The sequence below is a fragment of the Brachyhypopomus gauderio genome, chromosome 4 (assembly GCF_052324685.1).
Source record: "Brachyhypopomus gauderio isolate BG-103 chromosome 4, BGAUD_0.2, whole genome shotgun sequence".
Taxonomy (NCBI): domain Eukaryota; kingdom Metazoa; phylum Chordata; class Actinopteri; order Gymnotiformes; family Hypopomidae; genus Brachyhypopomus; species Brachyhypopomus gauderio.
In genome coordinates, this window is record NC_135214.1 from 19,251,042 (window position 1) to 19,277,955 (window position 26,914).

Sequence of the window (26,914 nt, forward strand, 5' to 3'; positions counted from 1 at the left end):
CCAGGAAGCCGTGTTCCTCCGCTCTGCTGCGTTTGCCTGCGGCGTGCTGACGGGCACAGGCTTCGTGTCCGAGAACGCTTTGTGGTAAGGGTGTAACAACAAAAAAAACAATGCATTGAGAAATGGGAAAACGAAGACGATTTGAAGCTCAAAATATAAAATTGTATCATTGACACTCCCTCGAGTGTCTTACAGTGGTCTCTGCTATGCTGTATAAGGTTTTATATGAGGCAGTTCAGGTTTCTGTACTGTTTATAGCTCTGTTTTATAAGACAGAGGAAGTGCTACCTTGCCACTTTTGTTTTGAAGTGAAATTGTTTTTTTTTTTTGTTTGTTTTTTTCCCAGCCAAACTTATTGTTTAGTGTATATAACCATAGTTCTGTATATTAGATTTATTACGTAACATAAAACACTGAATCAAATCAGATGATTTAGAACCTGAGAATGAATGTTTTATTACAGCCCTCGTTTGTGGCCTTTACTTGTGCCCCGGGCCCCGGCCCTCCCGCTGTGTCGTCTGGCTAACGCCATTAGCTTGGCGCTTGAGCTGTTTAAGAGTGCTGTGTGCTGCTGGAGGGCGGGGCTGAAGGGCGGGGCTGGAGGCAGGGCGGTGGGCCTCGGGGTACCAATTACCGCCTGGGTGATGAGACCCTGCACCAGACAGCTGCGCACCCTCATACTAATTTAACCTTGATCAACTTGAACTAATCAGAGCTTTGCATCGGTAAGGTCTGAGGTGCACGACTTGGAGTTCGCACGCGAGGGTCGCCTGAAGATGTTGGGTGTGCGCGTGCGATGTTGGCCGGAGAGGTTGGTGCTGGGCGGTGACTTTATGGAGTAGGTGTGCACGAGCGTGTTTGAGTGAAGGACGTCGTTTGGTGTGTGTGTGTGTGTGTGCGCGCGTGTGCGTGTGCATGTGTTTCTGTGCTTTCCATGTGCAGATGGTGAGAAAGGAAATTGAATTTTCTTTAGTGTGGCTTGGCTGTAGCGGCCAGCTGCCTCCTTACTCCTTTAATGCAGCCATTGAAACATCGGCATAGGACCAGAGGAGCTCCTCTCCTGTCCTGTGTCCCCCCCCCCCCTCCTCCCCTCCCCCACTGTGGCCCCAGAGCCCCACTCTAGTGCTCAGTGATTGTGCTGCACCCGTGCACACACAACACACACACACACACGTCCCATCATGCTGCACTGATTACAAACAGCATTCCTCCTTCCCTCTGACCCCCCCACCCATCACCCCCCACCCCCCCCCCCCCCACTCGCTTCCATCTTCAACATGCAGCAAAATTCAGCCGTCGTAGCGCAGCGCGTTCAAAATGGCTCCAACAATATCAGATCTGATAAAAAGAGCCGTTCTTTCAAGGAGCGGCACTGATGCCACTTAGCTGGATGAGAGAGGGAAGGAGGGAGGGGGGGGGGGCAGAGGGAAGAAGCATGCGGGGGGGGGGGGGGGGGGGGGGTGAGAATATCTCTTCCGTCAGCTCTTCCCCGCGCTGATAGAGGTGACGCCAAGGTGAAGGCAGACTTGCGGAATGGTTGGAAATCATTGATATTCTGACTCGCAGGCTGCAAATGGCTCGGTGGCAGATGGAGTCTTTGTCAGGGAAGAGGAACGGCAGGCAGGGAGTGCGGCTGCCGCGGCCCCTCCCCCCCACGTGGCCCCTCCCCCCACCCACGCCCTGTGACCTTCCCCTGCTCGCCGCCACTCTGCCTGCGTGCCGATCACTTGCCCCGCGTTTCACGTGCCGCACGGTGCAAGAGGATCAGAACTACCTGTTTGAGGAGTCGCAGCGCTCGTGTGCTCGTGCACGGCAGGCTCGTACTCTGGTGCACGAAGGGGCCCGTCATTCCCAAAACCAGGTTTTGGCCCCCTGTCCCGTTTTGTTTTTTTCTTTCTTTTCTTCCCCTTACCCCCCTTTTAGGGTCTTTTTTTATTTGTACTTAAAAAAAATATGGTTCCCATGTATCCTGGGTCTGAGTAAGTGTGTTTGTCACATGACCCCTGCGAGTTGGCCCTCCACCTTTTAAACTGTGCTGAGCTTGTCTGGAAGAGTTTATTTATGTTGAGACATATTTTGGCAGCAGGCTGGCATTTTGGCAGCAGGCTTAGTGCTTTTCATGCCATCTTGCTCCACGGGCGTTTGGCAGCCCTGTGTGGCCCTAAGTGTCAGAGATCATGTCTTTAACAGATCCAGGGCTTTGCGTATGAGTGCATATGAATTCACACATTGACCTGCTTTGCAAGTGCATTAGCATCAGAATGTAAGCACATCTTTCCCACTCTAATGATGTAGACGGTTCATTCTGTGCTTGTGTTTATCCTGTCCTATGTAACAATTAAGGCAATTAATTAAACCAAAGTCTCTTGATCACTAAATGAGATTTGTGTAATGGATCACTTTTAATGACTTAAACACACTGTTTCTGGGAAGGAAATTACTGAAGTTTGGTCGTTTAAATGTGGAGTTAATGTTGAGACGTTGAGCAATGTTCTGCTGAAGCCGGATTAAGCCTTTGTTTGGTTTTAATTAACATTAAAAAAAATATAATTAGCTTACATCGTCAAATACATATACACAGAAAGAACCCAAGCAGGCTGGTTTCCATGCATATAGCTAAAATTCATCAGCTCTGTTGGAATCATTGTGTGAAGGTTGGTTTGGATTATTCTCTGATCCTGATGCCTTTGACAACCAGCATTGGTACATAGTTGCTTAATAGGATATGGAGCCACACTGCTGACGGTGCAACCCACCAAGGACAAAATATCGAAAGGTCAAGGAAGAATGCAGCCACTGACCCACGGATGCAGCAAGCTCAGACAGAGTGGTATGCTTGTAACGTATAGGCTCCTGCACCTCCTTATGATGATTACTCCCCTGGACCGTTATGAATGTTTTATTATGATCTTCATGTTTGTGGAGTTACTGGGGTTTTTTTATACCAGAGAAGGCTTATAATGGTTATGCTATACTTCTGTAAAGGTTATACTGGCCATCTCTGAGATACAGCCTGGCTAATTTGAGGAGGAGGAGGGTTTTTTTTGGCAAGTTGTGATGTCAGGTTTGGTTTAGTAGCAGCGTTCAGTTGCTTGGAGATCTGTCAGGGGAGTCTGAGGTGGGTGTTGTTTAGATTCTGCTTAATGTGTTTTTGCGGTTTTTTTTAAACACTGCTGTATGTATTTGGAATGGGTTTGCCCTGATGTCACCCATGGGAGGTGCGTAAGGAGACTTCAGCGGAAGACGTGTGAATGATTTAACACCTAACAACATGGAAGCAACCAAATAAAACTTGCTTTAATTAACTCCCCCTACAACCATTTCACGATGACGATGATGATTCCATTTTCTACCAAAACAAAAAAAAAACCAAGGTGTTTTGAAGAGACATTAGTTCCAGTGGTTTGAGACTGAATGGGGGGGTGGAGGAGAATAGTGAAACGGACACACACACACACACACACACACACACACACACACACACACACACACATTTAGGTAGACCCTCTCCAGCATCTATGTATGTGCCCCACTCTGGTTAACAGCTTTTTTTCTAGTCTGGTTAAGCTGCTACTGAATTGGACTCTACTGCATCATTTACAAATGTGTAGACACGACACACACACACACACACACACACACACACACACCCATCTTCTCACACTCTGCACAAACGGTGGAAGTAAATTGCCTGTGTGCACCTCTTCTGAACCACAACCCCAGTGCCAGAACCTTCACACAGGATCACTCAGCAGGTGTTTTGGGGGTGTCGGCCTTCGGGTCTTAATGCAACCCTGCCATTCCTGTTGTTACAAGTCAATCATCACCCCCCGGCAAGCAAATAGAAAGATTAAAATATTATGAAATGAACATCCAAAACTCAATTGGTAAATCAAACCTTCCAAATAAGGGATACACAGAAAAATTTATTATTTATCAAAAGCATTTTCTTTCTAAAAAAAACTGAAAATCTGCCTAGTATGTGATCTGTTAGTAGCTAGTGGTGCCTCTTTTTGCAGCCAGAAAAGCAGGCCCAGACCATCACATTTCCACCATCATGCTTCACTGGTGGGAGGAGTTTCTTCTCTCCATATGCAGTGTTGACTTTTTCTCCAAACATGGCACCTGTGATTTGTGGCCAAATAATTCAATTTTGGACTTGTCTGTCCAGTGAATGGACTTCCAGAAAGCCTCTGGTTTGTCCAAGAGCTCTCTGACAAAGTTTAAACAGGCAACGTTGTTCTTTCTTGGGAGCAGTGGCTTCCTTCTTCCCTCAACACCCCCATGAATGCCATGTCTATTGATGTTTCACCTGATTATAGACACTTACATTTATCCCAGGTGCTGCCAGAGAGGTCTGCAACTCTCTGGAGGTGATTTGTGGGTTGGCCTTTACCTGAATTATTATTTTTCTGGTGCTTCTTGGTGTAAGTTTTGATTGCCTTCTACTTCTGGGCAGAGTTGCAGTGATGATGAGTGCCCTCCACTCGTAAGTGGTTTGTCTTGTAGTGGATGGAGGGAGCTGGGATCTTTTGGAGATGTTCTTGTATCTTTACCCAGACTGATGGGTTGTCACCACCTTCTTCCTGATGTCCTCTGATGTCCCTTTTCCTCTCGGCATTGTTGATCTGTGTGCTTTATGCCTTGGCACGACGGTGGTTTGTTTGGTTTCCTCTGCCCTTTAATCAGTGTGACTCGAATCTTTTCCCAATGATGTCTCATTTGATTGGTCTGCTTAATTGATTACTTGAGCACTCACGTTTCATCAGTCTTTTGCTTAATTGACTTCACCAGTGCAGCTGTGGTTCGTTTTCTTTTGTACATAATTCCATGTTTCTTTTAGCTGCTGGCAACTTACAAATTTCCCTCAAAACAAGTAAACGACCTGAAGGAACTAATTGGAGTTCTCCATATTGAAAAACTAAGATATGAGGTATCAGGAAGCCCACAGAAATTTTACAATATATGGAGTCCAATCTTAGAGTTTTTGAACCCGTAGCTGACCCCCTATTGATAATTGTATAAAAAATTGTTTTATTTATATATTTTATTGTAATTTATTTACTTTTTACATTGTTTTAACTTGTTTACACCTTCTTTATTGCCTCACTGGTTACTGTGTTTTAAATAATGTGTTTAAATTTGTATGTATGTTAAAAGTTCAGAATCATGAATCATGATAAAACAACGAACATATAAACTACTCACAAACCTTCAAGCAGCACTGCACATCAAATAAAATCTGATCATTTGTGTTATTAGCACTTTGGACCTATTAGTCTGCCCGTGAGACTCGGCTTGGTGTCGGCCAGCTCTGGCTGGTATTTATAGAGGAGTGTGTGGTGCAGGCCAAGGGCGACGGTGAAGTGTGTGTGACGGGCCTGAGGATTTATTTTTACTCTAATAAGGTAATTTGTTCCCTTGAATTGGCAGAACCTAATGCTGTTACAAACGGGCAGTAAGCAAGTTTCATTACCTTCTTGATAAGATATCTCTGATTAAAAAAAAATGTAGATATAGGTGTTTCAAGCAGCATATTTATTGCAAAAGAATAGTGTATTGATGATTGGTGAATAGTGTATTTTACTGTTGCCATTTTGTATATTATTATAGGCCATTTGTGAATCTTGGATCGGTCTTGTCTCTCAGGTTATATATATATATATGCGCACACACTTAATATGATTTGTACTGTAGCGAGTCCAACCGCATTAATTTAGATTATTCAGATACTGTGTTTTTAAAGACAAATGTGACTGGTTCAAATTCTGACAGTGCCTCAAGCTTTCTCATATCGTAGCAATATGTCTATAATGATGAATATATATATATATATATATTAGACCAGCATAATCTATGTGCGATATTTTCTCGATGTGCTCACCGATTATTGTTACTAAACACTAACTTGAATACAATACAACACCAATGGGATTTACTCATATAATCTATGTACTCACAAGGAGCTCATATTCACTTACAGCTGATGGTGAGTCTGTTCTTTTTTTCCCCTTCGGGGACTTTGGTTTTCTTAGAGTCTTTGCTGCGTCTTCATACTGTTCTGTCTGTCTTGGTGATGGGAAGCTTGAGTCATTCTGTCAAACTGATTCTTTCTGATGCTTCACTTAAATGAATCAGACATCTGATTCAACCGTTTGGGTTTCAGCTGGGGTGCAGGGGGTGTTTGATGGTAGTATAAATCTATGCATGTAAAGCTGGTGCTTCTTTGATTCTCTTGTGACTGGAATAGAATACATCTCGCCCAGACTGAGTAGACCGGATAACTTCGACATTGCCGGCATGTGTTCAGGTTTTTTTTTTTTTAGGACCGTGTCTATCTGGTTCATGGTTTAAACGAGAGTACAATGTACTGCTATGTCCCATGGATCCAGCGTGAGTCTTCAGCTCACAGTTCTCCATGGTGGTTCCGCGTATTCGGCTTTTTGGCTCTTTTCAAACCCTTTATCCGTGTTTTATCTGGTTCCAAGCTGCACTCGTGCATCAAAACCAGGAACATGCTGCCACCGCGAAATGTGTGCAGCTACGGTACCTCTGAATCCACCATTCAGCTGGTCCAGAACACGGCACTAGACTGCAAGGCTTAGCCTTTGGCAAACCCAGATCTGTTGCTCTGTGGTAGACGGCGTGTCTGTCCTACTTGATCAGTACAAACTGTTCTCAGACATGCAAATAGTAGTAGACTTTCTGTCTAGCAATGGATGATGTGAGATTCAGTGAAACGACGGATAGGCCTTTCAGCTTATCAAAACTATATTGAGGCATGTTTAGTATGAAGGCAAAACTCCCCAGTAAAGAAAGAGAATGTTTTGGGCTAACCTATATGGCAGTGCACACTTGCACCATTACCGCTGTGTTAACAGAAATGTTATTACCATTCCCACGGGAATACTGTGAATCCTGTCCCCATTCCAGTTGTCACCATGGAGCTTTGCAGTAGTGTCGCCATCACAATTCCATTGCAGCTCTCTAGTTAGCATACTTTAAAGCATATATTTTCTAATAAAGGTGTAGTAAACCTTGAAGCTGTTCATTAGCAGATGCAGTGTAAATAAAACAAGCGTTATTGCAGCATGTTTTAATGTATATGTAAAAAATATGCTGATGTTTAATCACAATACTGTTTATCAAAACTGTCGTTGGAATGCTGTGGAGAGTTGGCTCTGCTCCACCGAACGACAGACCATTTTATTATGGTGTCTTTTTGAAAATGTTCATTGCATGTAATAACATGTAATATAATGTGGTGCACACACAGTTCAATTGAAAGAGTAACTGGATTAACATGTTTTATTTCGTGGTTGCCTGTTCTTGAGTTCATGTTCTAAAGGTTGCAGTGTGTTGTTGGCTTTTTGAGTTTTCAGCTAATTTTTGAACGTGGTAGAACCCATCTCATCTAACAGGTTTGCCGGGGCAAGTTATTTTGAGTTGAACATGTTCGACAGCGGGAGACGTTCAGCTCAGTCAGGAAACGCACAGTGGTTGTCTGGGGCAACTTGGTCAGCAACCCAGTCTGACTCGGTCCAGTGTACTCACTCTGTAGCAGGTAGACCCTAGTGGTCACATGTACAGGGTGCACACACCACAAACAGTGAGGGAAGCTGCAGGCAACAGAGTCCAAATGTAATGAAATTCAAAAGAAATGTATTTTATGTTGTGATGTGCTTCGACTATGAATAAACCCATAACACAGACATAAACACTGCAAACTAAGATGTGAGACAGAACTTTGAATCGGTTCGACCGATTTACTAAAAAGAGCCAGTTCAAAAGAACATGAGTCAGAGACATCACTAGTGTAACACCTCCTGCTGAACAACCTCATTGGCCTTTTCACATTTTAACCTTACGCTACGTAGTTGTAAAAAGGTCCTAAAAGCTTCTACATTATGTTGTACTACTGCTTTATAGATAGACTTGATCAGATGTTTCACTTGGTGCAGCTGCCCCAACATGGCCGCTGACAGCTGTTTTTAAAATAGTGTTAAAGAATTGGGACACCATTACATCCAAATTGTTGTGTTGAGGCGACACGGTCACACCCATGTTCAAGTAAACCCTGCTATATACGTATAATGCACGAGGACCTTATTTGAATGTGTGTGGTATGGTTCTAGAAAATAGCAGCCTGTTCATGATTTTCTTATTTTACTGAATCTGATAACCAGCAGGTGAGTAGATCAGATAATGGGACCGGGTAAAATGGACAAAAAAATTGCCTTTTATACTCAGTCAAACTTCTCTTGAAAAACATCATTGGTTGACAGACTATATATAATAACCGTATGTATTCATGTAGTTCATGGGTGGACAGGAAGTGAGCTCTTTTCCTGAGGACGTTCCTCTTAATATAATGGCGTATTTCTTTTGAGTATCAGTTTCAGCCATGAATAGGCAACTCCCGTCACGAACACTTTTTACTGTTTGAGTCTGCGTCAGCATCATTAAGCCTTTCTTAGTCACACGCAGTCAAAAAAAAAAAAAAAATTTTTTTAACGCAGATTTAATGACCGTAAATCTGTGTTAAGTCTCCTTCTCCTTCGGCAAACGTCTTCATGGAAAGTCGGTGTAATTGGACTGCGAGCGAGGTGAGCACGGGTCTGAACGTAGCCGTCGCAGCTTTGCCCAAACCTCCAGTAGGAAGTACGTGGAAATGTGGGCAGGGCTAAATGTCCCGCACCAACTTTCTATCCCGTCCCCTGCGAAGAGCGTCGGCCTCGCGCACCGATTTCCCGTCATTCGAACAGCGAGAGGAATGGAACCAGTATCACTGCTGTGAACCCGAGACAGATTTATTTTACTTTCAGTGTTGGCACCCCACCCCCTGCCACACGCTCTTCCTGGCCTGGTGTTAAGCGTGCTTATGGACAGTGCATTGTTCGCGTCGTCCTATTCAATCCATCAGGCCACGTTTCACAGTATACAATGGTGGTGTGGGTTGCGTTTTGACAGAATTGCTGCGGATGACCTAGATTATGTGTCTCGTCCGTCATTGTTGTGTAACTGATATAAGAGAAAATCTGAGGTGATCTCTATTGACACACCAAAGAAATCAGAGTTTTGTAAGAAGATAGAGAGACCACCATGGGCATGTAGCGTCTGAGAAGGCTGGGTGCTGGTCGCCACGCTGACCTTGGCGTCTCTGGTTGCCTACGCCAAGGGCGCCTTCTGTGGCTGCTTCATCCACCAGAGATTGCAAGATGTTGCAGAGTTTCAGTTTGATTTACACCGAACATCTGTCTGTGGCAGGTGTGAGCAGACCTATCACCCCCTCGTCGTGTATGCTGGCATGCGGTCTGGACTGGAGCTTAAACAAAAGCTAGGGTTCCATAGGCTTTATTTCAAATAAAATACAATGCTGTATTGTCATTAAGAGCAAGATTGTGCAGTTCAGCCTTCTGTTAATCAGCCAGGAATGTCTCTGCTATGCTTTCGATGAGCACAAGTCTGAAGTAGACTGGTTTTTCTGTTACTCATACATAGAATCTGAGCTGAAACTAAGGGGGTTGGTGTATGACATTGTGGTTTTGTATTATTTTGGGGGGGGAAAACGTATCGCAGTAAATAAAGTTAAATCTTATTTTATCCAAGCAAAATAAAACGGCCTTGTAATTATGGAAGATTATAAAAGCTGCAGCAATCAAAAACACAAAGCAAATCATACCTGCATTTCTTTTGTTATGGCATGATTAAAGAAAAGCACTAGTAAATGTGCATTGATTGAAATCATTGATTTTTCAGAAAGGTTTCTTTTTCATAAATTTGTTTTGCATTTTTCAAGTTTTTACATCTAAGTAATTTCATTTAAATAAAACAAGTTGGTCACCTCTGTGATGTATCTGCCATTATACAGTCCTACTCCTGCACCTTTAATGAAGGGCGCCGCCCTGCTGGTGGTTCACAGTGGCAGCCTCTGTGCTATTGCCCCTCCAGCTACGGGCCCGGTGTACGCTTGACTACTGCCTCACGTTTCACCAGCTCGGAGGCCTTGTGCTAATCTGTTTATCCTGCGTGATCTTTATTCATTTATTTTCCTATTCTATTATTCTTTCTCACACATTCTATTTTAAAGAAGCTGTGATTGTACAGAAATATTGAGATGTATTTGCGTTGGGGGGGGGGGGGGGGGGGGGGATTGCTGGCGAGTTTGTCACTGCGCGTGCCACTGAACACGGCTGCCTCTCTCTCTCTCTCTCTCCCCTTTTCCGGGTGCATTTGCTGATCACAACGCTACGCCGCTTTGGCCGTCACTAATGACAGTAATAAGCCGAATGCAACGGTGCCGTCTTCCTAAGTGCTCGTAGCGCCCCGGCATTGTTTTAGCCTGCAGGTGCAGTTTGAGAAAGGCCTGCGCCTTAGAAACCCCCGTGTAGGAGGAACCCTGCTACAGGAGCTCTGATACTATATGGAAAAAAACGTGAGCTGCTAATTAGAGCTTTTCATGCAGCTTACTGAAGCATATTTAGTAAACTTCTAGGATCAGCCTGGACACCCTCAAACACTCCATACATGCATGTTGTGTTGAACACTTTGGACAGAACCTGTTTGTACAGGAACAATGGTGTTGACTTCACCGCACAATAACCTGGCTTAGCATTGGCTGCCATTGAGCTTTTCAGTTGTTAATTTCACTCCAGCCTAATCTAATGCATTAGTATGTTTTAGAATAGTCATTCTTCAGAGATGCTAGATGCTGGCATCTCCGTGATTGTATAGAATCTCTTCCCACCCCATGAATCATCACAACGAAGCACATTTTACAGTAACACTATGAGGCTAAGGCACTGGCGCGATTGCTAGGTCGCCTGCGATCAAAGAATGCGAGGGAGGAGGACCCCAGAATGTGTGGGCGGGGCCTCGGGCTCTCGAGAGTAAAACTTCCATAAGGATAACCCATTTAATATTGGGAGGCAGAAATTCTGCTAAAATAAATGACTGGACTTTTGTAACGACATTCATGAGATACTTGTGTTTATAAATTGTGCCTAGAAGAGCAAGATTAACCTAATCAGAAACCTAACCTAATTAAAGTGTATCTTGATTGATGACTGTTGGATAAGACAGCACAATATATTGTTTGTTGTCACTGTATTGATAGATATACAGTGATCTTTTACAATACATGCATTTTCCTGTGTGCAGTATGATATGGGTATTCTAGCATCTGGACCAGAATAATCATAATGTTGCATTTTGGTCTATATTGTGTAGCTCTGGAACAGGAAGAAGCTTTAATATTTAGGCTGTGTGGTTTGGTTTTTATTTATTCATTTTTAAACCATAGAATTAAAATCATTATGAGTTTAAGAAATTTCCTGTATAGTGAGCCACTTTGTAATTTAAAGGGTCTGTTCGGTCACCCAAAATCTTTAATTCCATTCCTGGCTATGCACAATGCATTGTCCACATTTCTGTCTTTATATCCGTCCTTATCCAGAGTCCTGCATTGTGTATTGTAGCTTTGTGTTACCCAGACCTCTGGGTTTGTGTGGTGCACAGGCTTAGTCTCGAACAGGAAACGGACACTACGTGTTGCCTTTTTTTAGCAACTAATGTCAAAAGCACACTCAGTCTCTTGGTCGTCATTTAGCAAACGCTTAGCCAACGGCAAGTCTGGGTGTAACACGGGCGGCGTGTGCGCAGGAGTGCTCCTCCCGCCAAGCGCAAACCAGGCCAAATGAGAGACGCGCTGTTCTGTTCATCATGACTTCACATAAATTACTCCACTGCGTGACTTCTTACACAAGAGCAGCTTAGCAGCACATGTTCTTTTAATTCAGTCCCACAGTGGAAGGGTGTCGATTTTTCGAGACCCTTTCATCGTGCTCCTGTGCTCCTGAACTGAGACGTGTTCCATGACCATTTGAGAACACAGTGACTTATAGCATCGGCCGCAGAGCAGAGAGCTGGAGTAACCTGTTGCTGGTTTATTCGTTTATTTAGCAGTAATTGTACGCACATGTGAGTGCTCAAAAACCATCTTGCCTGAGTTATGTGCTATAAATCCTCTTGTAATTGGTGAGGGAGGGCTGCATGAAGTCATAAGGGTGACTCTCATTAACCTTTTGGTTGTTTTTGCGTAAAGTCCTGGCTCGTTTTTGTGAAATCAAGCCTTTGTACTCATCTAGGGCTTTGAGCGATTGGACTGCAAATGGAAGATTCCTGTGCCATGTCGTGGTTTTGCTGCAGAAGACGTACCTAGGTCCTCTTCATTTTAAACACAAAGTCCACAAATGAAGGAGATGGAAGGCAGTTTAGGTTACACAGTTATTTTACCACCAGCCAATTACTTTTGTTTGTGGTCTCGGGTGAAAAATAAAATGAAATAACTAAATACAGGTGCATTAGTAAAGAACGGGTTTACATTCACCTTGATCTGGCTCTGTTAGGTGTTGTGGTCTGATGTTCTTTTCTATTATTGCGTTAGACCTGAAATGTGACTGCATCTGTAGTCTTTGATGCGGACATAAATTCTGGGTGTGCGTGATGTTCAGATCACATTTGCTGTTTATACTGGCTGGCAGATGACTAGGGTGGTTACACCAGGCTTTTATGCATCACTGCGTTTGACCTCGGTCCAAACAAGGGAAATGCCTGCATTTCTGTTAGACGGTTAATGCTGTTACTCCTACAAATGTGCTGCTTAAGGCATGTGTCATCTTCTGGGCTAATGCAGGAGTGTAGGAAATCCTGAAAAACCTGAAAATTAGGATTAGATAAAGTGACTGCCATTGTTGACTTACAGGCATTATGGCATTATACTAAAGTCGTACCGCTGAGGACGCCTTCCTCCAGGTCTGCAGGGGGAGAGAGATGGTGATCATTGCACTGCACTTCCAGGAACATGTACTAGATTATGTAAATCTATTAAAATTATGCATGATAATCTGCCTGTGGTAGGAAACTCGTTTGTGTATGGAGGGTCTACTGATCATGTGTCCGCCATATTCTGAGAGATTTTTACTGGGATCATGTATAGATAGTGAAGGTAGTAGCGACATTTGAGTTTCTCTCTCCATCTTTCTCCTGCACTATCGCTCACTAACATTTTTTTATTTTTTTTGGGTTTCTGGTGTAAGTTTAATAGCCTGAGGCTTATAGCAACATTTTTGTTGCCTGACAAAGCCAGCTAGCACTGACCTAATGTCTTCGTCTTATTAAGAACGAACGACTAAACACACACACGGAGAAAACAGCATGTTTTTCTACTTGTTCCTGCTCCTACTGTTCATTGTTCTTCTTACATGCGCCTGCCAGTGTCTCTCTCGCTCTCTCTCTCTGAGGACACAGGTTTGTTTTTGTCCTTCAGGCTGTTTTATGTCTTTGTTGAGATTTGCCCTACACTTTATTATTATTATTTTTTCCTCATCCAATGCATTTCTCAGCCAATGATTCAATAATGATTTTGCTGCCACGTTGTGACGAAAATGTCAGTTACCCGGATCTGTGCTCAGTTATACATCTATTGGAAAAGAGATGGCTATCAATTTCCATGCAACACTAACACTGCAGGCAGAGGGATGATAGGAAAGACTGAGTAAACGGTCAATTACAACAAAGATTCAGCTCATAATACAATCCTGTGAAACTCAGGTGCTCGTGATCATGAGAATATCTGTAAGAGCGCTGAAAGCCCCTCCCGGTCTTCTGGTGTCCACTGGGCTGCATTAACTCAAGTTACTCCTCATTTTGCCCTTGTACAAGAAAATACCAGCCTAATTGTGTTGGTCTGTCCTTGAAAGAACTCCCTGCAAATCTGGCGTCCTTCAGTCTCTCCTCTAAATCTACTGCTGTAATTCCACCATGTGAAATGGAAGCACAGACTCAAATGAAGGGAGCATCACGTTGAATGAGATTTTAATTACCCAGCGAGACCTGTGCCAGCACCAGGGAAGAGCGGAGGAAAGGGTGTCCCGTCAGCCTGGGAGGGAGGGAGGGAGATACAAGGGGAGAGAGGGGGAAAAAAAAACGGCTGGAGAGAGACAGAGAGAGAGAGAGAGAGAGAGATTGCAGGTCCTGCTCACTCCATGTATTCACTGCTCTACATGATCCTTCCTCCACTGTTCACTGTGTTTAATAGTAGTGGTCAACCCACATGGGGTTTCAGCAGCCCGTGCCGATATTTACAGAGCAGGCAGGTCAATGGCCAATATGTAATTCCAGTATCACGTTGTTGCTGTTTTTTTTTTTTTTTTGTTGTTGTTTAATCTTTATAAAATTCAACAATTTAATATGAAGCATGAAATTGCTGTTTATTTAACATTGTTATTATCTGCATCTGTACTTGAGCATGAAGAGCCCTCTGCAGTACACTAAACTAAACACCCACAGTAATGAGACAACTTTTGTTTTAATCATAATAATTTTAAAGGGTTGGGTTAGGGGTTAGGGGTAGGGTTTTGACTTAGTTGATGCTGATATGATCGAAATGGCATTTATTCATCCAGCAGATGAATTGATTGAACAGTTTTTCCTTGCAGTGGAGCGATGGTTTACATGCATTTTGCAGACTTTAAATTGAACAGATAATAGCCACAATACTTTTGTGATTTCCAATTGTTTTTTTTATATATATTAAAGAAGTAAGATGCTTACACTATATAACCATATGTAGTGTATTTGAATAATACACATCCTTCCTGTGACATTAATGCATCCATCTTTCATTTTCTTCCTCCCTCTCGTCTTCCAGTCTAATGAGATTTCTAGTGAAGATGACACCGCTGTGGTTAAGAGTGTGAATTGGAGGAGGGAGAGGGACCCCCGGGGTCGGCTCTTATGTTGAGCTGCAGAATGAGGGGGATAACCTTTGCACAGGCAACCCTCTTCCTGCTTTGCTCTTTAATGTGCAACTCCTTCTGATGGGCTGTCATCTCATGCATATGTACTTTTATAATATATATATATATATATATATATATATATATATATATATATATATATATATATATATATATATATATATAATGCATCTTTGTGTTTCTATACATCTACTTGTTTGCTTTTACTTAGGCCTATCTCTTTAATGCATGTAAGCGGTTTAAATATTAAATGTGTATGTATATCTGAATTTGTGAACCCCCTGAGAACATACAAATATTGTCTTCACTAGCAGAGTCCCTTAACTAATAATGGTGTGGTTATATTCCAATTTTCCTGCCACTTCTCCCCAAGTCGCAGAAGCGTTTAGGATTACACTAAGAGATGGGGTGTGCTTGTAGGCAGATGCTCTTGGAAGCCTTTATTGTTCTGGTAGCCTCTCCTGTCTGTGTGGTGTTTTTTTGTGTTACACCCCACCCCCCCTCCCCGTCCTTCCTTTCAAGCGTGTGTCATCTACATTATGCATATCACTGCTGAAAGACTCCAGTCACACTGCTGGTGGAGGTCTGCTTTCGATCTCTTACCACCCCCTCCCCCGGCCTGCCCCTTTCCGATTGCCCCTTCTCTGGTCCTCTTCCTGGACTTCTACATCTCTTTTAGTGGGATGGCCGTGCTAGCTCTGACCCCATAGCTGAAAAGACATTGGAGTCTGCAAGAGTCAGCGGCTCGTTTCTAACGCGATATGCTGCGTTCCACGCCGCTCGCACAAATTGGAGGACACAGGGCATGTGATCTTTAGAGGAGCAGCTCCCAAGTCCTCCCAAGTTTATTAGTATGGAGTGAGTTAAGCTCACGTGAGGCGTGCTGCATCAGTGCTCCATTGACTAACGCAGAATCGCACGTTCGCTCACCTCTTCCGCGGCCCTTTTGCGGACGTCACATCCTCGCGTTGCGTGATCGTCGTGCCGCCGTCGCCAGAGCAGAAAGATTTCTGGCGCCACTTATAAGGAAGGGGGGGGGGGGCAGAATCACGTGTGCGGCTAACGTCGCGCTCCCGTGCCTTAACGAGCGACTGATGCTCTCCTCATGCCACAGACACACCGAATTAGAGTTTTACTGCCGTGAGTTATGCGCTGAAGAAGCTGAACTTTCGTTCGCCCCAATTCCGAGTCTGAAAGGAAGCCTCAAAACTGTCGACCACATCCGTAATGGAGAACAGGAGTCCCGAGAGCTGTCATCACTGGTGAAGTCGATCACAACTGATCAGTGCACAGAGCTTTGCCTTCTACTGGATAATAGTAATTCAGGCCAGCGAAAATTTAGTTAACCTCGGATCACGTAAGGCTGCCACTGAGCGCTCTCCACTCGAGATGGCAGGCAATATGCCCTGCTTGATTTCGGGCTGTATTCGAGACGCAGCAGTCTGACACAGCAGGCTTTATTGGCTGGCTGCATATCTTTTAATGCTGTGTGCATAGTGAAAGAAAGCAGGGTGGCATTTTCAGACAAATTGATCTATACTATGTGGCAGGCATGCCCCCAACTCACCCCACCCCCCACTGTCCTTTTTTTTGTCTTTTTTTCCTCTTTCCTTAGTCTCTAGTTCTCCTATTTATCTCTACTAGTCTCTCTTTTACTCCTCGTTGTCTTTATTCTACCTCTACACGTCACCCGCGTGTGCGTTGAAATATGCAAGGTTGCGTTTTTCCATATCTTGACGTGTGCCGGTGTTGTGGTAGACGCATCAGCGGTTCCAGGATTGCACGTGTGATGGATGTGTAGGTGTAGCGGGTGGGGGTGGGGGATATGACATGTGGAATTGCGCTTTCTGGGATACATTGCTCCTCTTGGTCCCAGAACCACGTCTGCTGCAGCTGACGGTGAAGGCCGAGAGTGCTCCTCACTGTACTCGTCTTCCTCAATTTATACCGTTCATTAGACTCACTCACACACTCGCATGCGCGCGCACTGAATTGCTTTGCAGGCTCCATGAAGCTCTTACTCACAGAGATATATACACCACATCAAATGGAGTGGCTGGCTTAAGTGCAGTGAGTAAGTCACACTCGCGAGGAGAGATGGAACCGTTCTGGCTCCACTGCTGGCCGCGTGCTATTAGTGCAGTGTCAGGACCTGCATTTAACACGCCCATGAAACTGGAATGACAGTAATATAAACAAACCCAGGTCCCACAGTGGTGGCAGGCGGAGGCTCTAGAGTGTGAGCATCCCTTTTATGACCCTCGGTCCAGCTTGGCGTGAGCTTTGGCTCAAGGTGGAGCTCCCTTTTACATCTGATCCACCAGGACGGGGTCTCCAACCACACCACGCTTGGTAATGGGTGGAAATGTCCCAGTGTTTGGGCTTGGAGCTAGCGCGCTGGGATGTACGCCCCTCTTCATCTCCTCTCCTCCTCCTCCTCCTCCTCCTCCTCCTCTGTCCCTTTCGTTGGCCGAGCGGCTGCCATGTTTGCGGAAGGAATCGCTCGAGGCGGAGAGAATGTGAAGAGACAGTGTGTGAGTGAGAACACACACAGTGATGCACATTCGTGATGATTAAAAATGGCTAAGACGACCCTCACAAGCACTTTATTCCTCTCTTCTTGTGATTTTACTGCTGTTTTGTGGCCGTTTGCCACCTGCTGATGTCTCTTTTTTTTTTCTTTCCATGTCGATTTCTTTCTCTCTTTCGCTGTGGAATGTGTGTGGAGGTCACACTGAAGTGGCATTTCTGTGATCAGTTAATATGGTGTTTTAGCATCCTTGGTATTGTTGTCATTAACTGTCTGTGAGTAAATGAGCCACATTTACAGATTTGAACCTGTAGTGAAGTTTGAAGTGCTCAGAAAGCTCCCCTGAAAAGAGCACAACCTGGTTGGGCCAGTCAAATGTAGAGGAAATGTTTCGAGCCTTCGGAGCGTGACGCGCTGACTGATGGCGTGCCTCTCTGAGCCTCCGCTTCCTCCTGACCCACCTGCTGGCCTGCTGATTGGTTGGCTGATTTTGCTCGGTTACGTGTGTTGTCAAGGTCAGAGTATGTTGCTTTTGCAAATCAAATGGGATTTAGGAGCTGAAAGCAGCATGATCTGCACAGGCCCGCCACAAAGCAGCATGCTTAATTACCGTCCCAATCAAAGGAATAGCTTGTATCCGATATGTGGGCTGATTCTAATAATTAACACAGAATGGGCTTTTAAAATACAAAAAAAAAAGGTTATTTTGTCATTATTTTAATCAACAATTCTACTTAGGCAGAATTTACTCCTGTTAAAAATAAATAAATGAATAAATTAAAAAAATTAAATTCTTGGATTATGGCTAATTAGATTATGGGATATTATAGCTTTTCATAATATGACTTTTTCAGGTTTTTTTCAGTAGTTTTCCTGCTACTGTAGATGTTTGTGAATTCCTGTCTCAGTACTGCTGGTCACATGGTGTGTGGATCAGGGCCCCTGCAGCCTCACTCTGTTAACCAGAGGAGCAGTGTTTCTTTTCACAAAAATGGACGAACAGGAAAGTATTTCAAAACATCAAATCTGACATCAGATGTGCTGGCCTAAGCGTGTCTCATTAGTCCAGTCACAGACTTCCGCAGGTCAGCGTGCCATCTTGCTCAATTACAGTTTTCATTTGCACTCCATGGAAAAGCACAAATGAGTCGACCGCCAGTTTTGGTGGTACAGCACACACAGACATTTGCATGATGCATAATTTTTTTCTTCTCTCTCTCTCTCTCTCTCTCTCTCTCTCTCTCTCTCTCTCTCTCTCTCTCTCTCTCTCTCTCTCTCTCTTTCTCTCACACACACACACTCACACCCCACCCCCAATGTATCCATGCATGTATGATTAGCAGCAAAGATGCCAGAATTTACATTCCATAGACGTGTGTGTGGGGGGGGGGGGGGGGGGGGGGGGGTGTTAAACTTTAAGCACTAGGACCAGTAGTTGTTATGCACCGTGTTGTTTGTGTGTGTGTGTGTGTGTGTGTGTGTGTGTGTGTGTAAGAGCCACTCTGCATGTGGATGTTGTATCACACACCTGTCTGTGAAAGCCAGCCTGGAGCCATGTTATGGGGGATTTTAGCAGCACTGTTTTACACACACACACACACACACACACACACACACACATCTGTGCTGAATGCATGCAGGCAGATTATTCCACCGCTAGACCTAATTCCTGCTGCAGGGGATCGAAGTGACATTGAAATGTCTGTTTTTTGTTTTGGAAAGCCTGGCGTCATTTAACCCCTCAATTTAAAACCTTTTAAGATGCAGACGTAGGTATTGCTCACCTGCCCGACCGAAGGGGCAAAGTTCATTTGCATGGATTCACAACCGGTTAGCTATTTCCTTCTTTGTCTTAACGTGCAGTGTAATAGCACTCTGAAGGAAATGCAGGTTTTGTTATCAGCCAAACTGGGTGTAAGGTTTCCACCTCCAACCCATTCAGCATTTCCTTATTGTACACAGACACTGCCACCTACGACCTGTCGGCTAAACAAGCCTGGCCTCGCCTTACCTTCTCTCCGAACGGAGCTCCACAGACACACCCTGGGCTGCCACCCAACCATAAACACGTGAAGGACACCATGTCACCGCCACAGGCGCCTGGTCTGCCATCAGATTCGGCCGCAGTGATGATTGGTGGCAATTATTAGCTGCGATTAACTGTGAGGGTGCGCTACTCAGAACAGTCACGGTCAGCTTCATGACGGCTCGGGCAGGCCTAGCTCACCAGCCTTGGCCAGCTCAAACTCCGCCCCTAAAGCATCATCCAACCTGGAGCTCCGCCCCCATCTCTACATTAAAGGCGCCTCACTGCACAAAGGCTCTTTAGATGCTCTTATTACACCAGGATCAACATTTTTGGCCAAAGAGCGAAACTGAAATTCATAACCTACTGTACCGAAAAATGAAATTAAATTTCAGTTTTTATTTTTGCTTTTTGCTGTGTGTTTAATTAAATGCAAATTGTAAAATGTTACAATGTTTAGGATAAATATCGTGTTTAATGCTGAATCCTTTCAACAGGACAAAACTGAGTTAACAGCAAATACAGACAGTTCATTACTAAACCTTTATATTTATATTATATTATTTTCTTCCATTTTCAATTGTGTCTGGGAACCTGTGTCAAGCCTGTAATATTAAGTCCATAGTTGTTCTACACCTCCTTGAAACTTGACAGGATTCACAGTTGCTTGTCTGATGTTGCAGAAACCGTGAAATGGTTCTGCAAGACCTATGTTTTCACTTTTGCTGCTTAAACTGTTGGAACGTGTCTGCAGTAACTGTCACAGGAGAGAGAACGAACCAGTTTCTAATGATAATTGGCATAAAAAAAATTTGAAAATATTTTTCACAGTTGTTTTTAAACTAGCAAGTTGTTTTTTGCTAGTTTATTTTCTGCCTAAATTGTCCTTTCTTTTCTTTTTTTCACTACACCCCTAATCTCACATCACGAGCAGATTGTCATCATTTCTGTGTTTGTGTGTGTGTTGACATGTTTTGGGTGTATGATTTTGTAGGTATGGAGTCTGGAGAGAGACTGGCTACGCCCACCTCCACCCAGGGCTCCATTAGATCTGTAGCCTCCCCTTCTACATCATCACCAAACTCAGCAAGTAAGAGCGGTAAGAGACACACACACACACACACACACACACACACACACACACACACACACACACACACACGAGCCGCATGAGCAGGCAGGGGCACACACACCATTACATGTGCTCAGTGAGACCAGGCGGTTGCAGGAGCCTCGTGAGCGAGTTGTCCGTACTGGAGTGCTGGGGAGGAGAGAGCTGTGTGTCCCTGCCTCACAACTCTAGAGGGGCTGGTGTGTTCTGCACGTCATCTCTGGATCATTACAAAGAGAAAAGAAAATGAAGCACACACATTCAAAGAAGCTCTGTTTTAAATCAGGCTGTTAACACTTCAGCGGTACTTTAAATGTAGTAAGAGACACTCTGAGAAAAGCCCTTCAGAAGGGGGGAAAAAGTAAGATTTCTCTTTGAACACCCTGTGCAAACCATAAGACAAACTATACTGAGAGAAAATAAGATGGTGACATTTCTAGGAGGCTGATCAGGTGCATTTGGAAACAACTCACCCCCCCCCCCCCCCCCAACAGCCGTTAGAGCCGTTTTTTTAAATACACTTGATGATTCAACTTTATTATGATAAAATAGCATCTTTTGTTCTTCACCTTGACGCAAATCTTGAAAGGAAAGCTAAGAATCCTGTACAGTGAAAATTATTGTTCCCCATAATATCTTTTATGAAATGCAGTTAGTACTTGCATTTCATATTTTGTACCCTGCAAGCAATGGCTAATTAGCATGTGCACACTAGCTTGCAGAACTATTGTAGAATTTGTTGTAACTGCGTCTATAACAAATACTTAATTTACACACATTTTCTTTCTTTTTTTTTCTTTTATAACAAAAAAAGAAAGATGTATTTACAGTAGCTGTGTAAAGGAGCTCTTTTTTCTCCAACCATCACCATGGATAGTTTTTATTAACCCCTTCATACCCTCACAGCCCTGCTGGGAGCAAGTGGGTTCTTTCTTAAACAGGGACGCTTAATCTTGAGGGGGGGGGGGGGGGGGGGGGGGCTGTCCTCGATGAGTGGGGGCTGTCCTTGTGTTGCCGTCCCTGCCCTTAGGATACTGTAAGACTGTAAGTGCTCTTATAGGTCATAGGTCAGTGTTGGACTCTTGACATAGTCAGTGTCTCACTTGCAGTCATTTTCACATTCCTGCTAGAACAAAACCAGAATATCTATATAATGGGTATCGTAATATCTGTAGCACATAGGACTTCTGAATGCATCTCCCAGAATTCTCTTGCCCAGTAGGACTTCAGCATGTCACAAATTAGTGCATGCGTTATAATGCAGCACACACTTCCATCTCTACAGTTGGAATATCCCCGTTTGCCACACACGTGCGCAGAAACACCACTAAAGCAGCACTGTGTTGTGTTAATTAGGTGTGTACTATTAAGGCGACGAGAGGAGGCCCGGAGCAGCCCGTTCTAACACTTTCCTGACAGTTTGGCTGCAAAAGGAAAAGCTGCGGTTTTAATGAATGCCAACACAGAGTGTGCGTTCCCCTTTCTCTTCCTGCCTCCCGTTCACCTTTAGGAGCGCGGGGCAGGGATGAGCACTGCTCTGTTCTCTCCGTAATAATCGTGCTGCAGCTCTTGTGTTGTGGGCAGGCGCGAGCCACTCACATCCTCCCCCTCCTCCCAAGGTGGCTGTTCAGACCAGACAACAACACGCACATTCCCACTGACTTATGACATGTTTTTTGTTCTCCTCCAAGTATATAACCTTGTTTATTTTTATTTAGTTAGTTTAATCCTGCTACCTTTTGAAAAATAGAGGAGCTCTTTTGGGCAGAGTGCCCAGGGACCCCTCTAAAATCACGCTGTGAGGATGGAGGAAGATTGCCATTCAGTTACACAGCGAGTTCCCTTGGAGGGACCTTTCCTAAAGACGGTGTGCTTGGCATATGTTCGATACCTTTGTTATTAATGCATTGAATTGCAGATTCCCCCCTCCCGCGCGTGCGACAATCAATATCATAAAGCCTCAGCAGTCATTAACATGACACTGGACCTGTATGGATTCAGTCCGGACACGTCCACACAAATCTCCTGTGCGTCATTCACATACTGAAGTAGGTAGGAGACAAAATGAGAAATTATTTCAGCTTCTGTCCTCGCGAGGTCGTCCGCCCCATCGGAAGTCGCGCACGCTGACGGATGCCGGGCTGACGGGGACAAATGACACGTCCTGTTCTAGGAAAGCACGGCGGCAGACGGCTCGGGAAGGACGTTCCGGAATCACATGCACGGAGCCTCCCTCCAATCACCTCCTCCTCCTCCAGCGCCGGGTTGACTTTAATTGTTCCGAGGCTGAGGATAATGACACCATTAATATTAAAAAGGTATTTGCAGAAGCCACTGCGGCATGCCATGCGGGACACCGCAGGGAGGCGGGGCCGTTCTTCGGCCCCTCCCCCGCCCTCCGCCTCGTCCGTAGCGCAGACGCACGCAGCTCATTAGGGCGAGATTGAAGGGGGACGTTTCGCCTGCCGTGGACGTCGGGAGGGAAGCTATGGCGGCCGAGTCCTGCTTTGTTTCTCCTGGGGAGAGATGCGCTCCCTCCCCCCACCCCCTCGCGCCCTCCCCCCACCCCCTCGCTCCCTCCCCCCACCCCCTCGCTCCCTCCCCCCCAGCCCCTCGCTCCCTCCCCCCAGCCCCTCGCTCCCTCCCCCTCTTCTTGACAGCCCGTGAGCTTTTATCTCTGCTCTCTGTGCGCCCTTCAGGATTTTCACCAGTAAATGACTTTCTGAAAGATACCACTGCAGCGTGTCATGGCTGTTGAAATTACAAACGAGTCCACTGCCTTTCATCTACGCATATGCAAATATATTTATGTATGCCCCCACACCCACACCCCTACCGCCACCACCTTTTAAATCGTCTTCAGCTTCTGTCAGAGCACTTTGAAATGATGATGTTGGGATCTTACGCATGTGCTTTTCTACCTATAGAGTGATTACCAAAGCGATGGGTCAGTCATGATGTATGGTGTTGTTGCTTAGCTGAACACCACGTCAAGAATTACAGGAAGATTCCATTAGGAATGTGATCATTTGTTCCGTGGCCGAGCGTGGCGGTGGTGACCGTACGGAGGTGGCCGTTGACACATGTAGCTCTCGAATGCCCAGGGTCCGTAGCTGAGGGATTGGCTGTCTGTTAACAGTCTAGACGGTGCGTTTTTCAGCCAGTCCTGATGAGGGCTGCCATCTAGGGCCCACCACCACCACCACCACCCCCACACCATCGCTTCTTTGCTCACTCAGGTTGAAAGCATTCAAGCTTTCCATGGTGTTAATCACAGCCAGTTTATTAAAGGCAACGTGGACAAACTGTGGACTTGGGATTAACTGGTGTTCTCGTTTCTGGTCAAATATATATTTATAAATGTGTAAATCTTTATTTGTAAATCAGATTTGGTAATATGTCACTCATCCAGACTCTGTGTCCGTGCGTGCGTGCGTGCGTGCGTGCGTGCGTGCGTGTGTGCGCGTGTGTGCGTGTGCTCGTGTGTCTGCCTGTGTGTGAGCAGCTAATTGAATTTTCATGTGTTCCCGTCCTCTGCTTTGCGCAGATCTGTGTGTGCTTTCGCGGCGAATGTCAAATGTCATTTTACACAACGCGCAAACACTCATTCTCCAAACTGTCACAATATTTGTGCGTGGATACACCCCGTTTTTAAAGAAAAAACTGAAGGGTTTTTTGTTTGTTTATTTGTTTTGTATTTTGGAGGTAGTGTTTGAGTCCGTTTTACTGCATACACAAGTCAATGTTTGCATTCTGCTGGTTCCGTAGAGGCTGTTCCTCAGTGCTGTGCTGGGTCGTTTTTTCCCCTGTCATTTGGTCAGTCCTTTTTCTCTGCTTGCTTGGGTGGTAGTAATTACCCAGACAGCGGACATATACTGCATCGCATTAATTTTCCAAGCTAATAAGTTTAAGGGGGGGAAAAAACATAAAAATATTGCACACAAATGTACGTAAATGCACTGGGTAAATGTGTGAATGATTTGTTCTGCTCCTGGTCATTAATATTCACTCAGTGCAGTGGGGAGCAGGCAGGGAAGCATTGCTGTAATTCTGATTGGCTTGTGCTCATTTGATCTTGACTGTTCACCCTTGCATATGCTAATTCTTTAATTGGTAAAGCACTAAACACGGCAACGAGAGGTGAATAAGAATAAATATGAACGTCTATGAATTAGAAGAAACAATTTGCTTTATATATATATAATATATATATATATATATATACACACACACACACACACACACAGATGTGAGATTTTTCATTTTCATTTGATGTCTTATTAAATCTTTGGTGTCTTGTGTTCTGTCTCGCTCCCTTAGCAGGACATTTGTTCCGAATGGCGAGTGATTCTGGATTTGGAATGTCTGCGGTGTCCAGCGCCTTCCCCATGGTCAGCCATCCAGCCTTCAGCCTGTACTCCGCATTGTCCGGACGTTCCCATTTCGGAGGTCTCGGAACGCTGGGAATGCCAGCAGCTCTTGCGCCGCAGGCCCAGCTGGGGACCTTCCCAGGTAGGCTAACCTGCAGCTCACTCCCATTAGCCATTTTAGCTAAGTTTGTTTATTTGTTTGTTTTTAAATGTGAATGTATTTGGTTTGAAATAAAACAATTACACATCAAAGGGTGTTCTCTGCAGTGAAACGCGTCACTGTTTGGTGATCTGAAGCAGCTCATGATCACGGTTAAAGCTCTCCATCTTCCGAAAACCTTCACGTCCCTTTGCCGTCCTTCGCTTTGCGCCTGTCGCTCCGTTGAGGCGGCCCATGGCACGCATGCATCACCTTTACGGTCTCCTTCATCAGACCAGTAGGCCGTGCCGGGAGCCGGACGTTTACAGCAGACACGCCCGCCAGGGTCGAGGCTTCGCGTTGACCTCCGCCACCACGCCATTGGACGTTCGCACATTTCTCTAAATATTTTGCGAGCTGCTTCGCTTCCTGCTCTCCTGCGAGAAAAAATATCGTTGTGATAAAATATTTCTCCGCGTAAATCTCAAAACTCCTCTCCAAAGAACGATTTTATTTGGGATCTGTTTTATTATTTTTTTGGTGCTGTTATTTTGTGTGTATCGTGTGTCTCTGTGTGTGTGCACGCGAGGGTGTGAGTGGCTGTGGGTGTCTGTGTGTGGGTCTGGGGTGGAGGGTGCAGGGTGGAGGGTGTGGGTGTCTGGGTGGAGAATGGCAGTGCACCTACAGAACTTGTTCTCTGTGATCACATAAATGGCTTTTTCATACCTCTGAGGATGAACAAACCTCCTCTGAATGGTGCTGTAATCAGTCTGGCTAGATCTGTTTATAAACCTGTTTACAGATTAAAGGCAGTGTTTTCTCTAACACTATGAAGAAAGGATTTAAAAAGCCATTCATGCCATTTCTGGGATTGTAGTGTTGCTACTCTTCTCTCTAGTGTCCTACTGGTTATCAATACCTGCTGCATTACTAAATAATACAGTCATATGTGATTTATTATTGTGTGTCTGATATTTAGCCTCGGTTGGATTAAACTTGTGCACTACCAGTCAACAGTTTGGACACACCAGATTAACAGCATGTTCTTAATAGTTTTAAAAAATACATTTTAATCTAATGGTAGATTATGGTTTCATTTAGTTTTAAGACAAATATAATTTGGGAAAGGTGTTTTATATGAATTACTTCTCAACACACAATTTTCAATGCACCCTCAGCAAACATTTACATTTAAGAACTTTAGATCCTCCCTCTACAAGGTCTCTGCATGTGTGAGAAGGTCTTCAGGACTGATGGAGGAGCATTGTAGATGCAGCTTTAGCTGCTTAACAGAACACAGAGTGTTCAAAGTGGTCATGAAAATATAGGATAATTACTTCAAAGAATCTAATATCCAAGTTAGTCAATATTTGTTTATTGTAGCTTAATAATGTGTTATTTCATTGGTTTGGCATCTTACCCTGTTTTTTTTATGATGAAAATAATCAAAATGAACGGAATATGTGTGTCCAAACGTTTGACTGTTGGTGTATAATTAATGTATTATTAACACAAAAAAAGCAAAGGTTTAACTGCGTGTCCCTGGCAGACTGGTGGCGGGCTCCGGATGTGCCTGTTTCTGGCGCTGCTCTCTTCCCGCCTCTTCTGGGCCTGCCCTCCTTATTCAGCGCTCCTGCCCCGAGCCAGGACCCCGGCCTCGGCCGTGGCCCCACCCCCGGCAGGAGCGCACACGCCTCCACTAAAGGTAGCACTCTCCTCACACAGCCAAGGGCTCAAGCTTCCTGTGGTCACCCCCTTTCTTTCTTTCTTTCTTTCCTTTTAACCAAGAGTAAGGTTACTGTGCCTTCCCCGATGGCGGTGAAACGCTAGCTCCGTTCTCCGTAATGCATGCGCGCCGAGAAGAGAAGTCAGGGGAAATCAAGGGAAAGTGCACTTAGCAGTGAGCATGCTCAGAGAGT

General features: G+C 44.7%; 1 protein-coding gene across 19 annotated transcripts in view; it reads left to right on the forward strand.

Moving 5' to 3' along the window:
• Positions 1-26,914, forward strand: part of baz2bb (bromodomain adjacent to zinc finger domain, 2Bb) — a 60,531-nt gene that overhangs the window by 11,002 nt on the left and 22,615 nt on the right. For 6 of the 19 annotated variants that reach the window (XM_077002913.1, XM_077002928.1, XM_077002915.1 and 3 more), the window contains exons 3-5: positions 20,343-20,474; positions 24,807-24,998; positions 26,545-26,700. In XM_077002913.1, coding sequence (XP_076859028.1) covers positions 20,345-20,474; positions 24,807-24,998; positions 26,545-26,700 — 478 coding nt within the window. In that variant the 5' untranslated portion in view covers positions 20,343-20,344. Of the gene's footprint in view, positions 1-20,342; positions 20,475-22,676; positions 22,805-24,806; positions 24,999-26,544; positions 26,701-26,914 lie in introns of those variants that run through there. The other 13 variants (XM_077002918.1, XM_077002919.1, XM_077002921.1 and 10 more) reach the window with 9 other exon arrangements.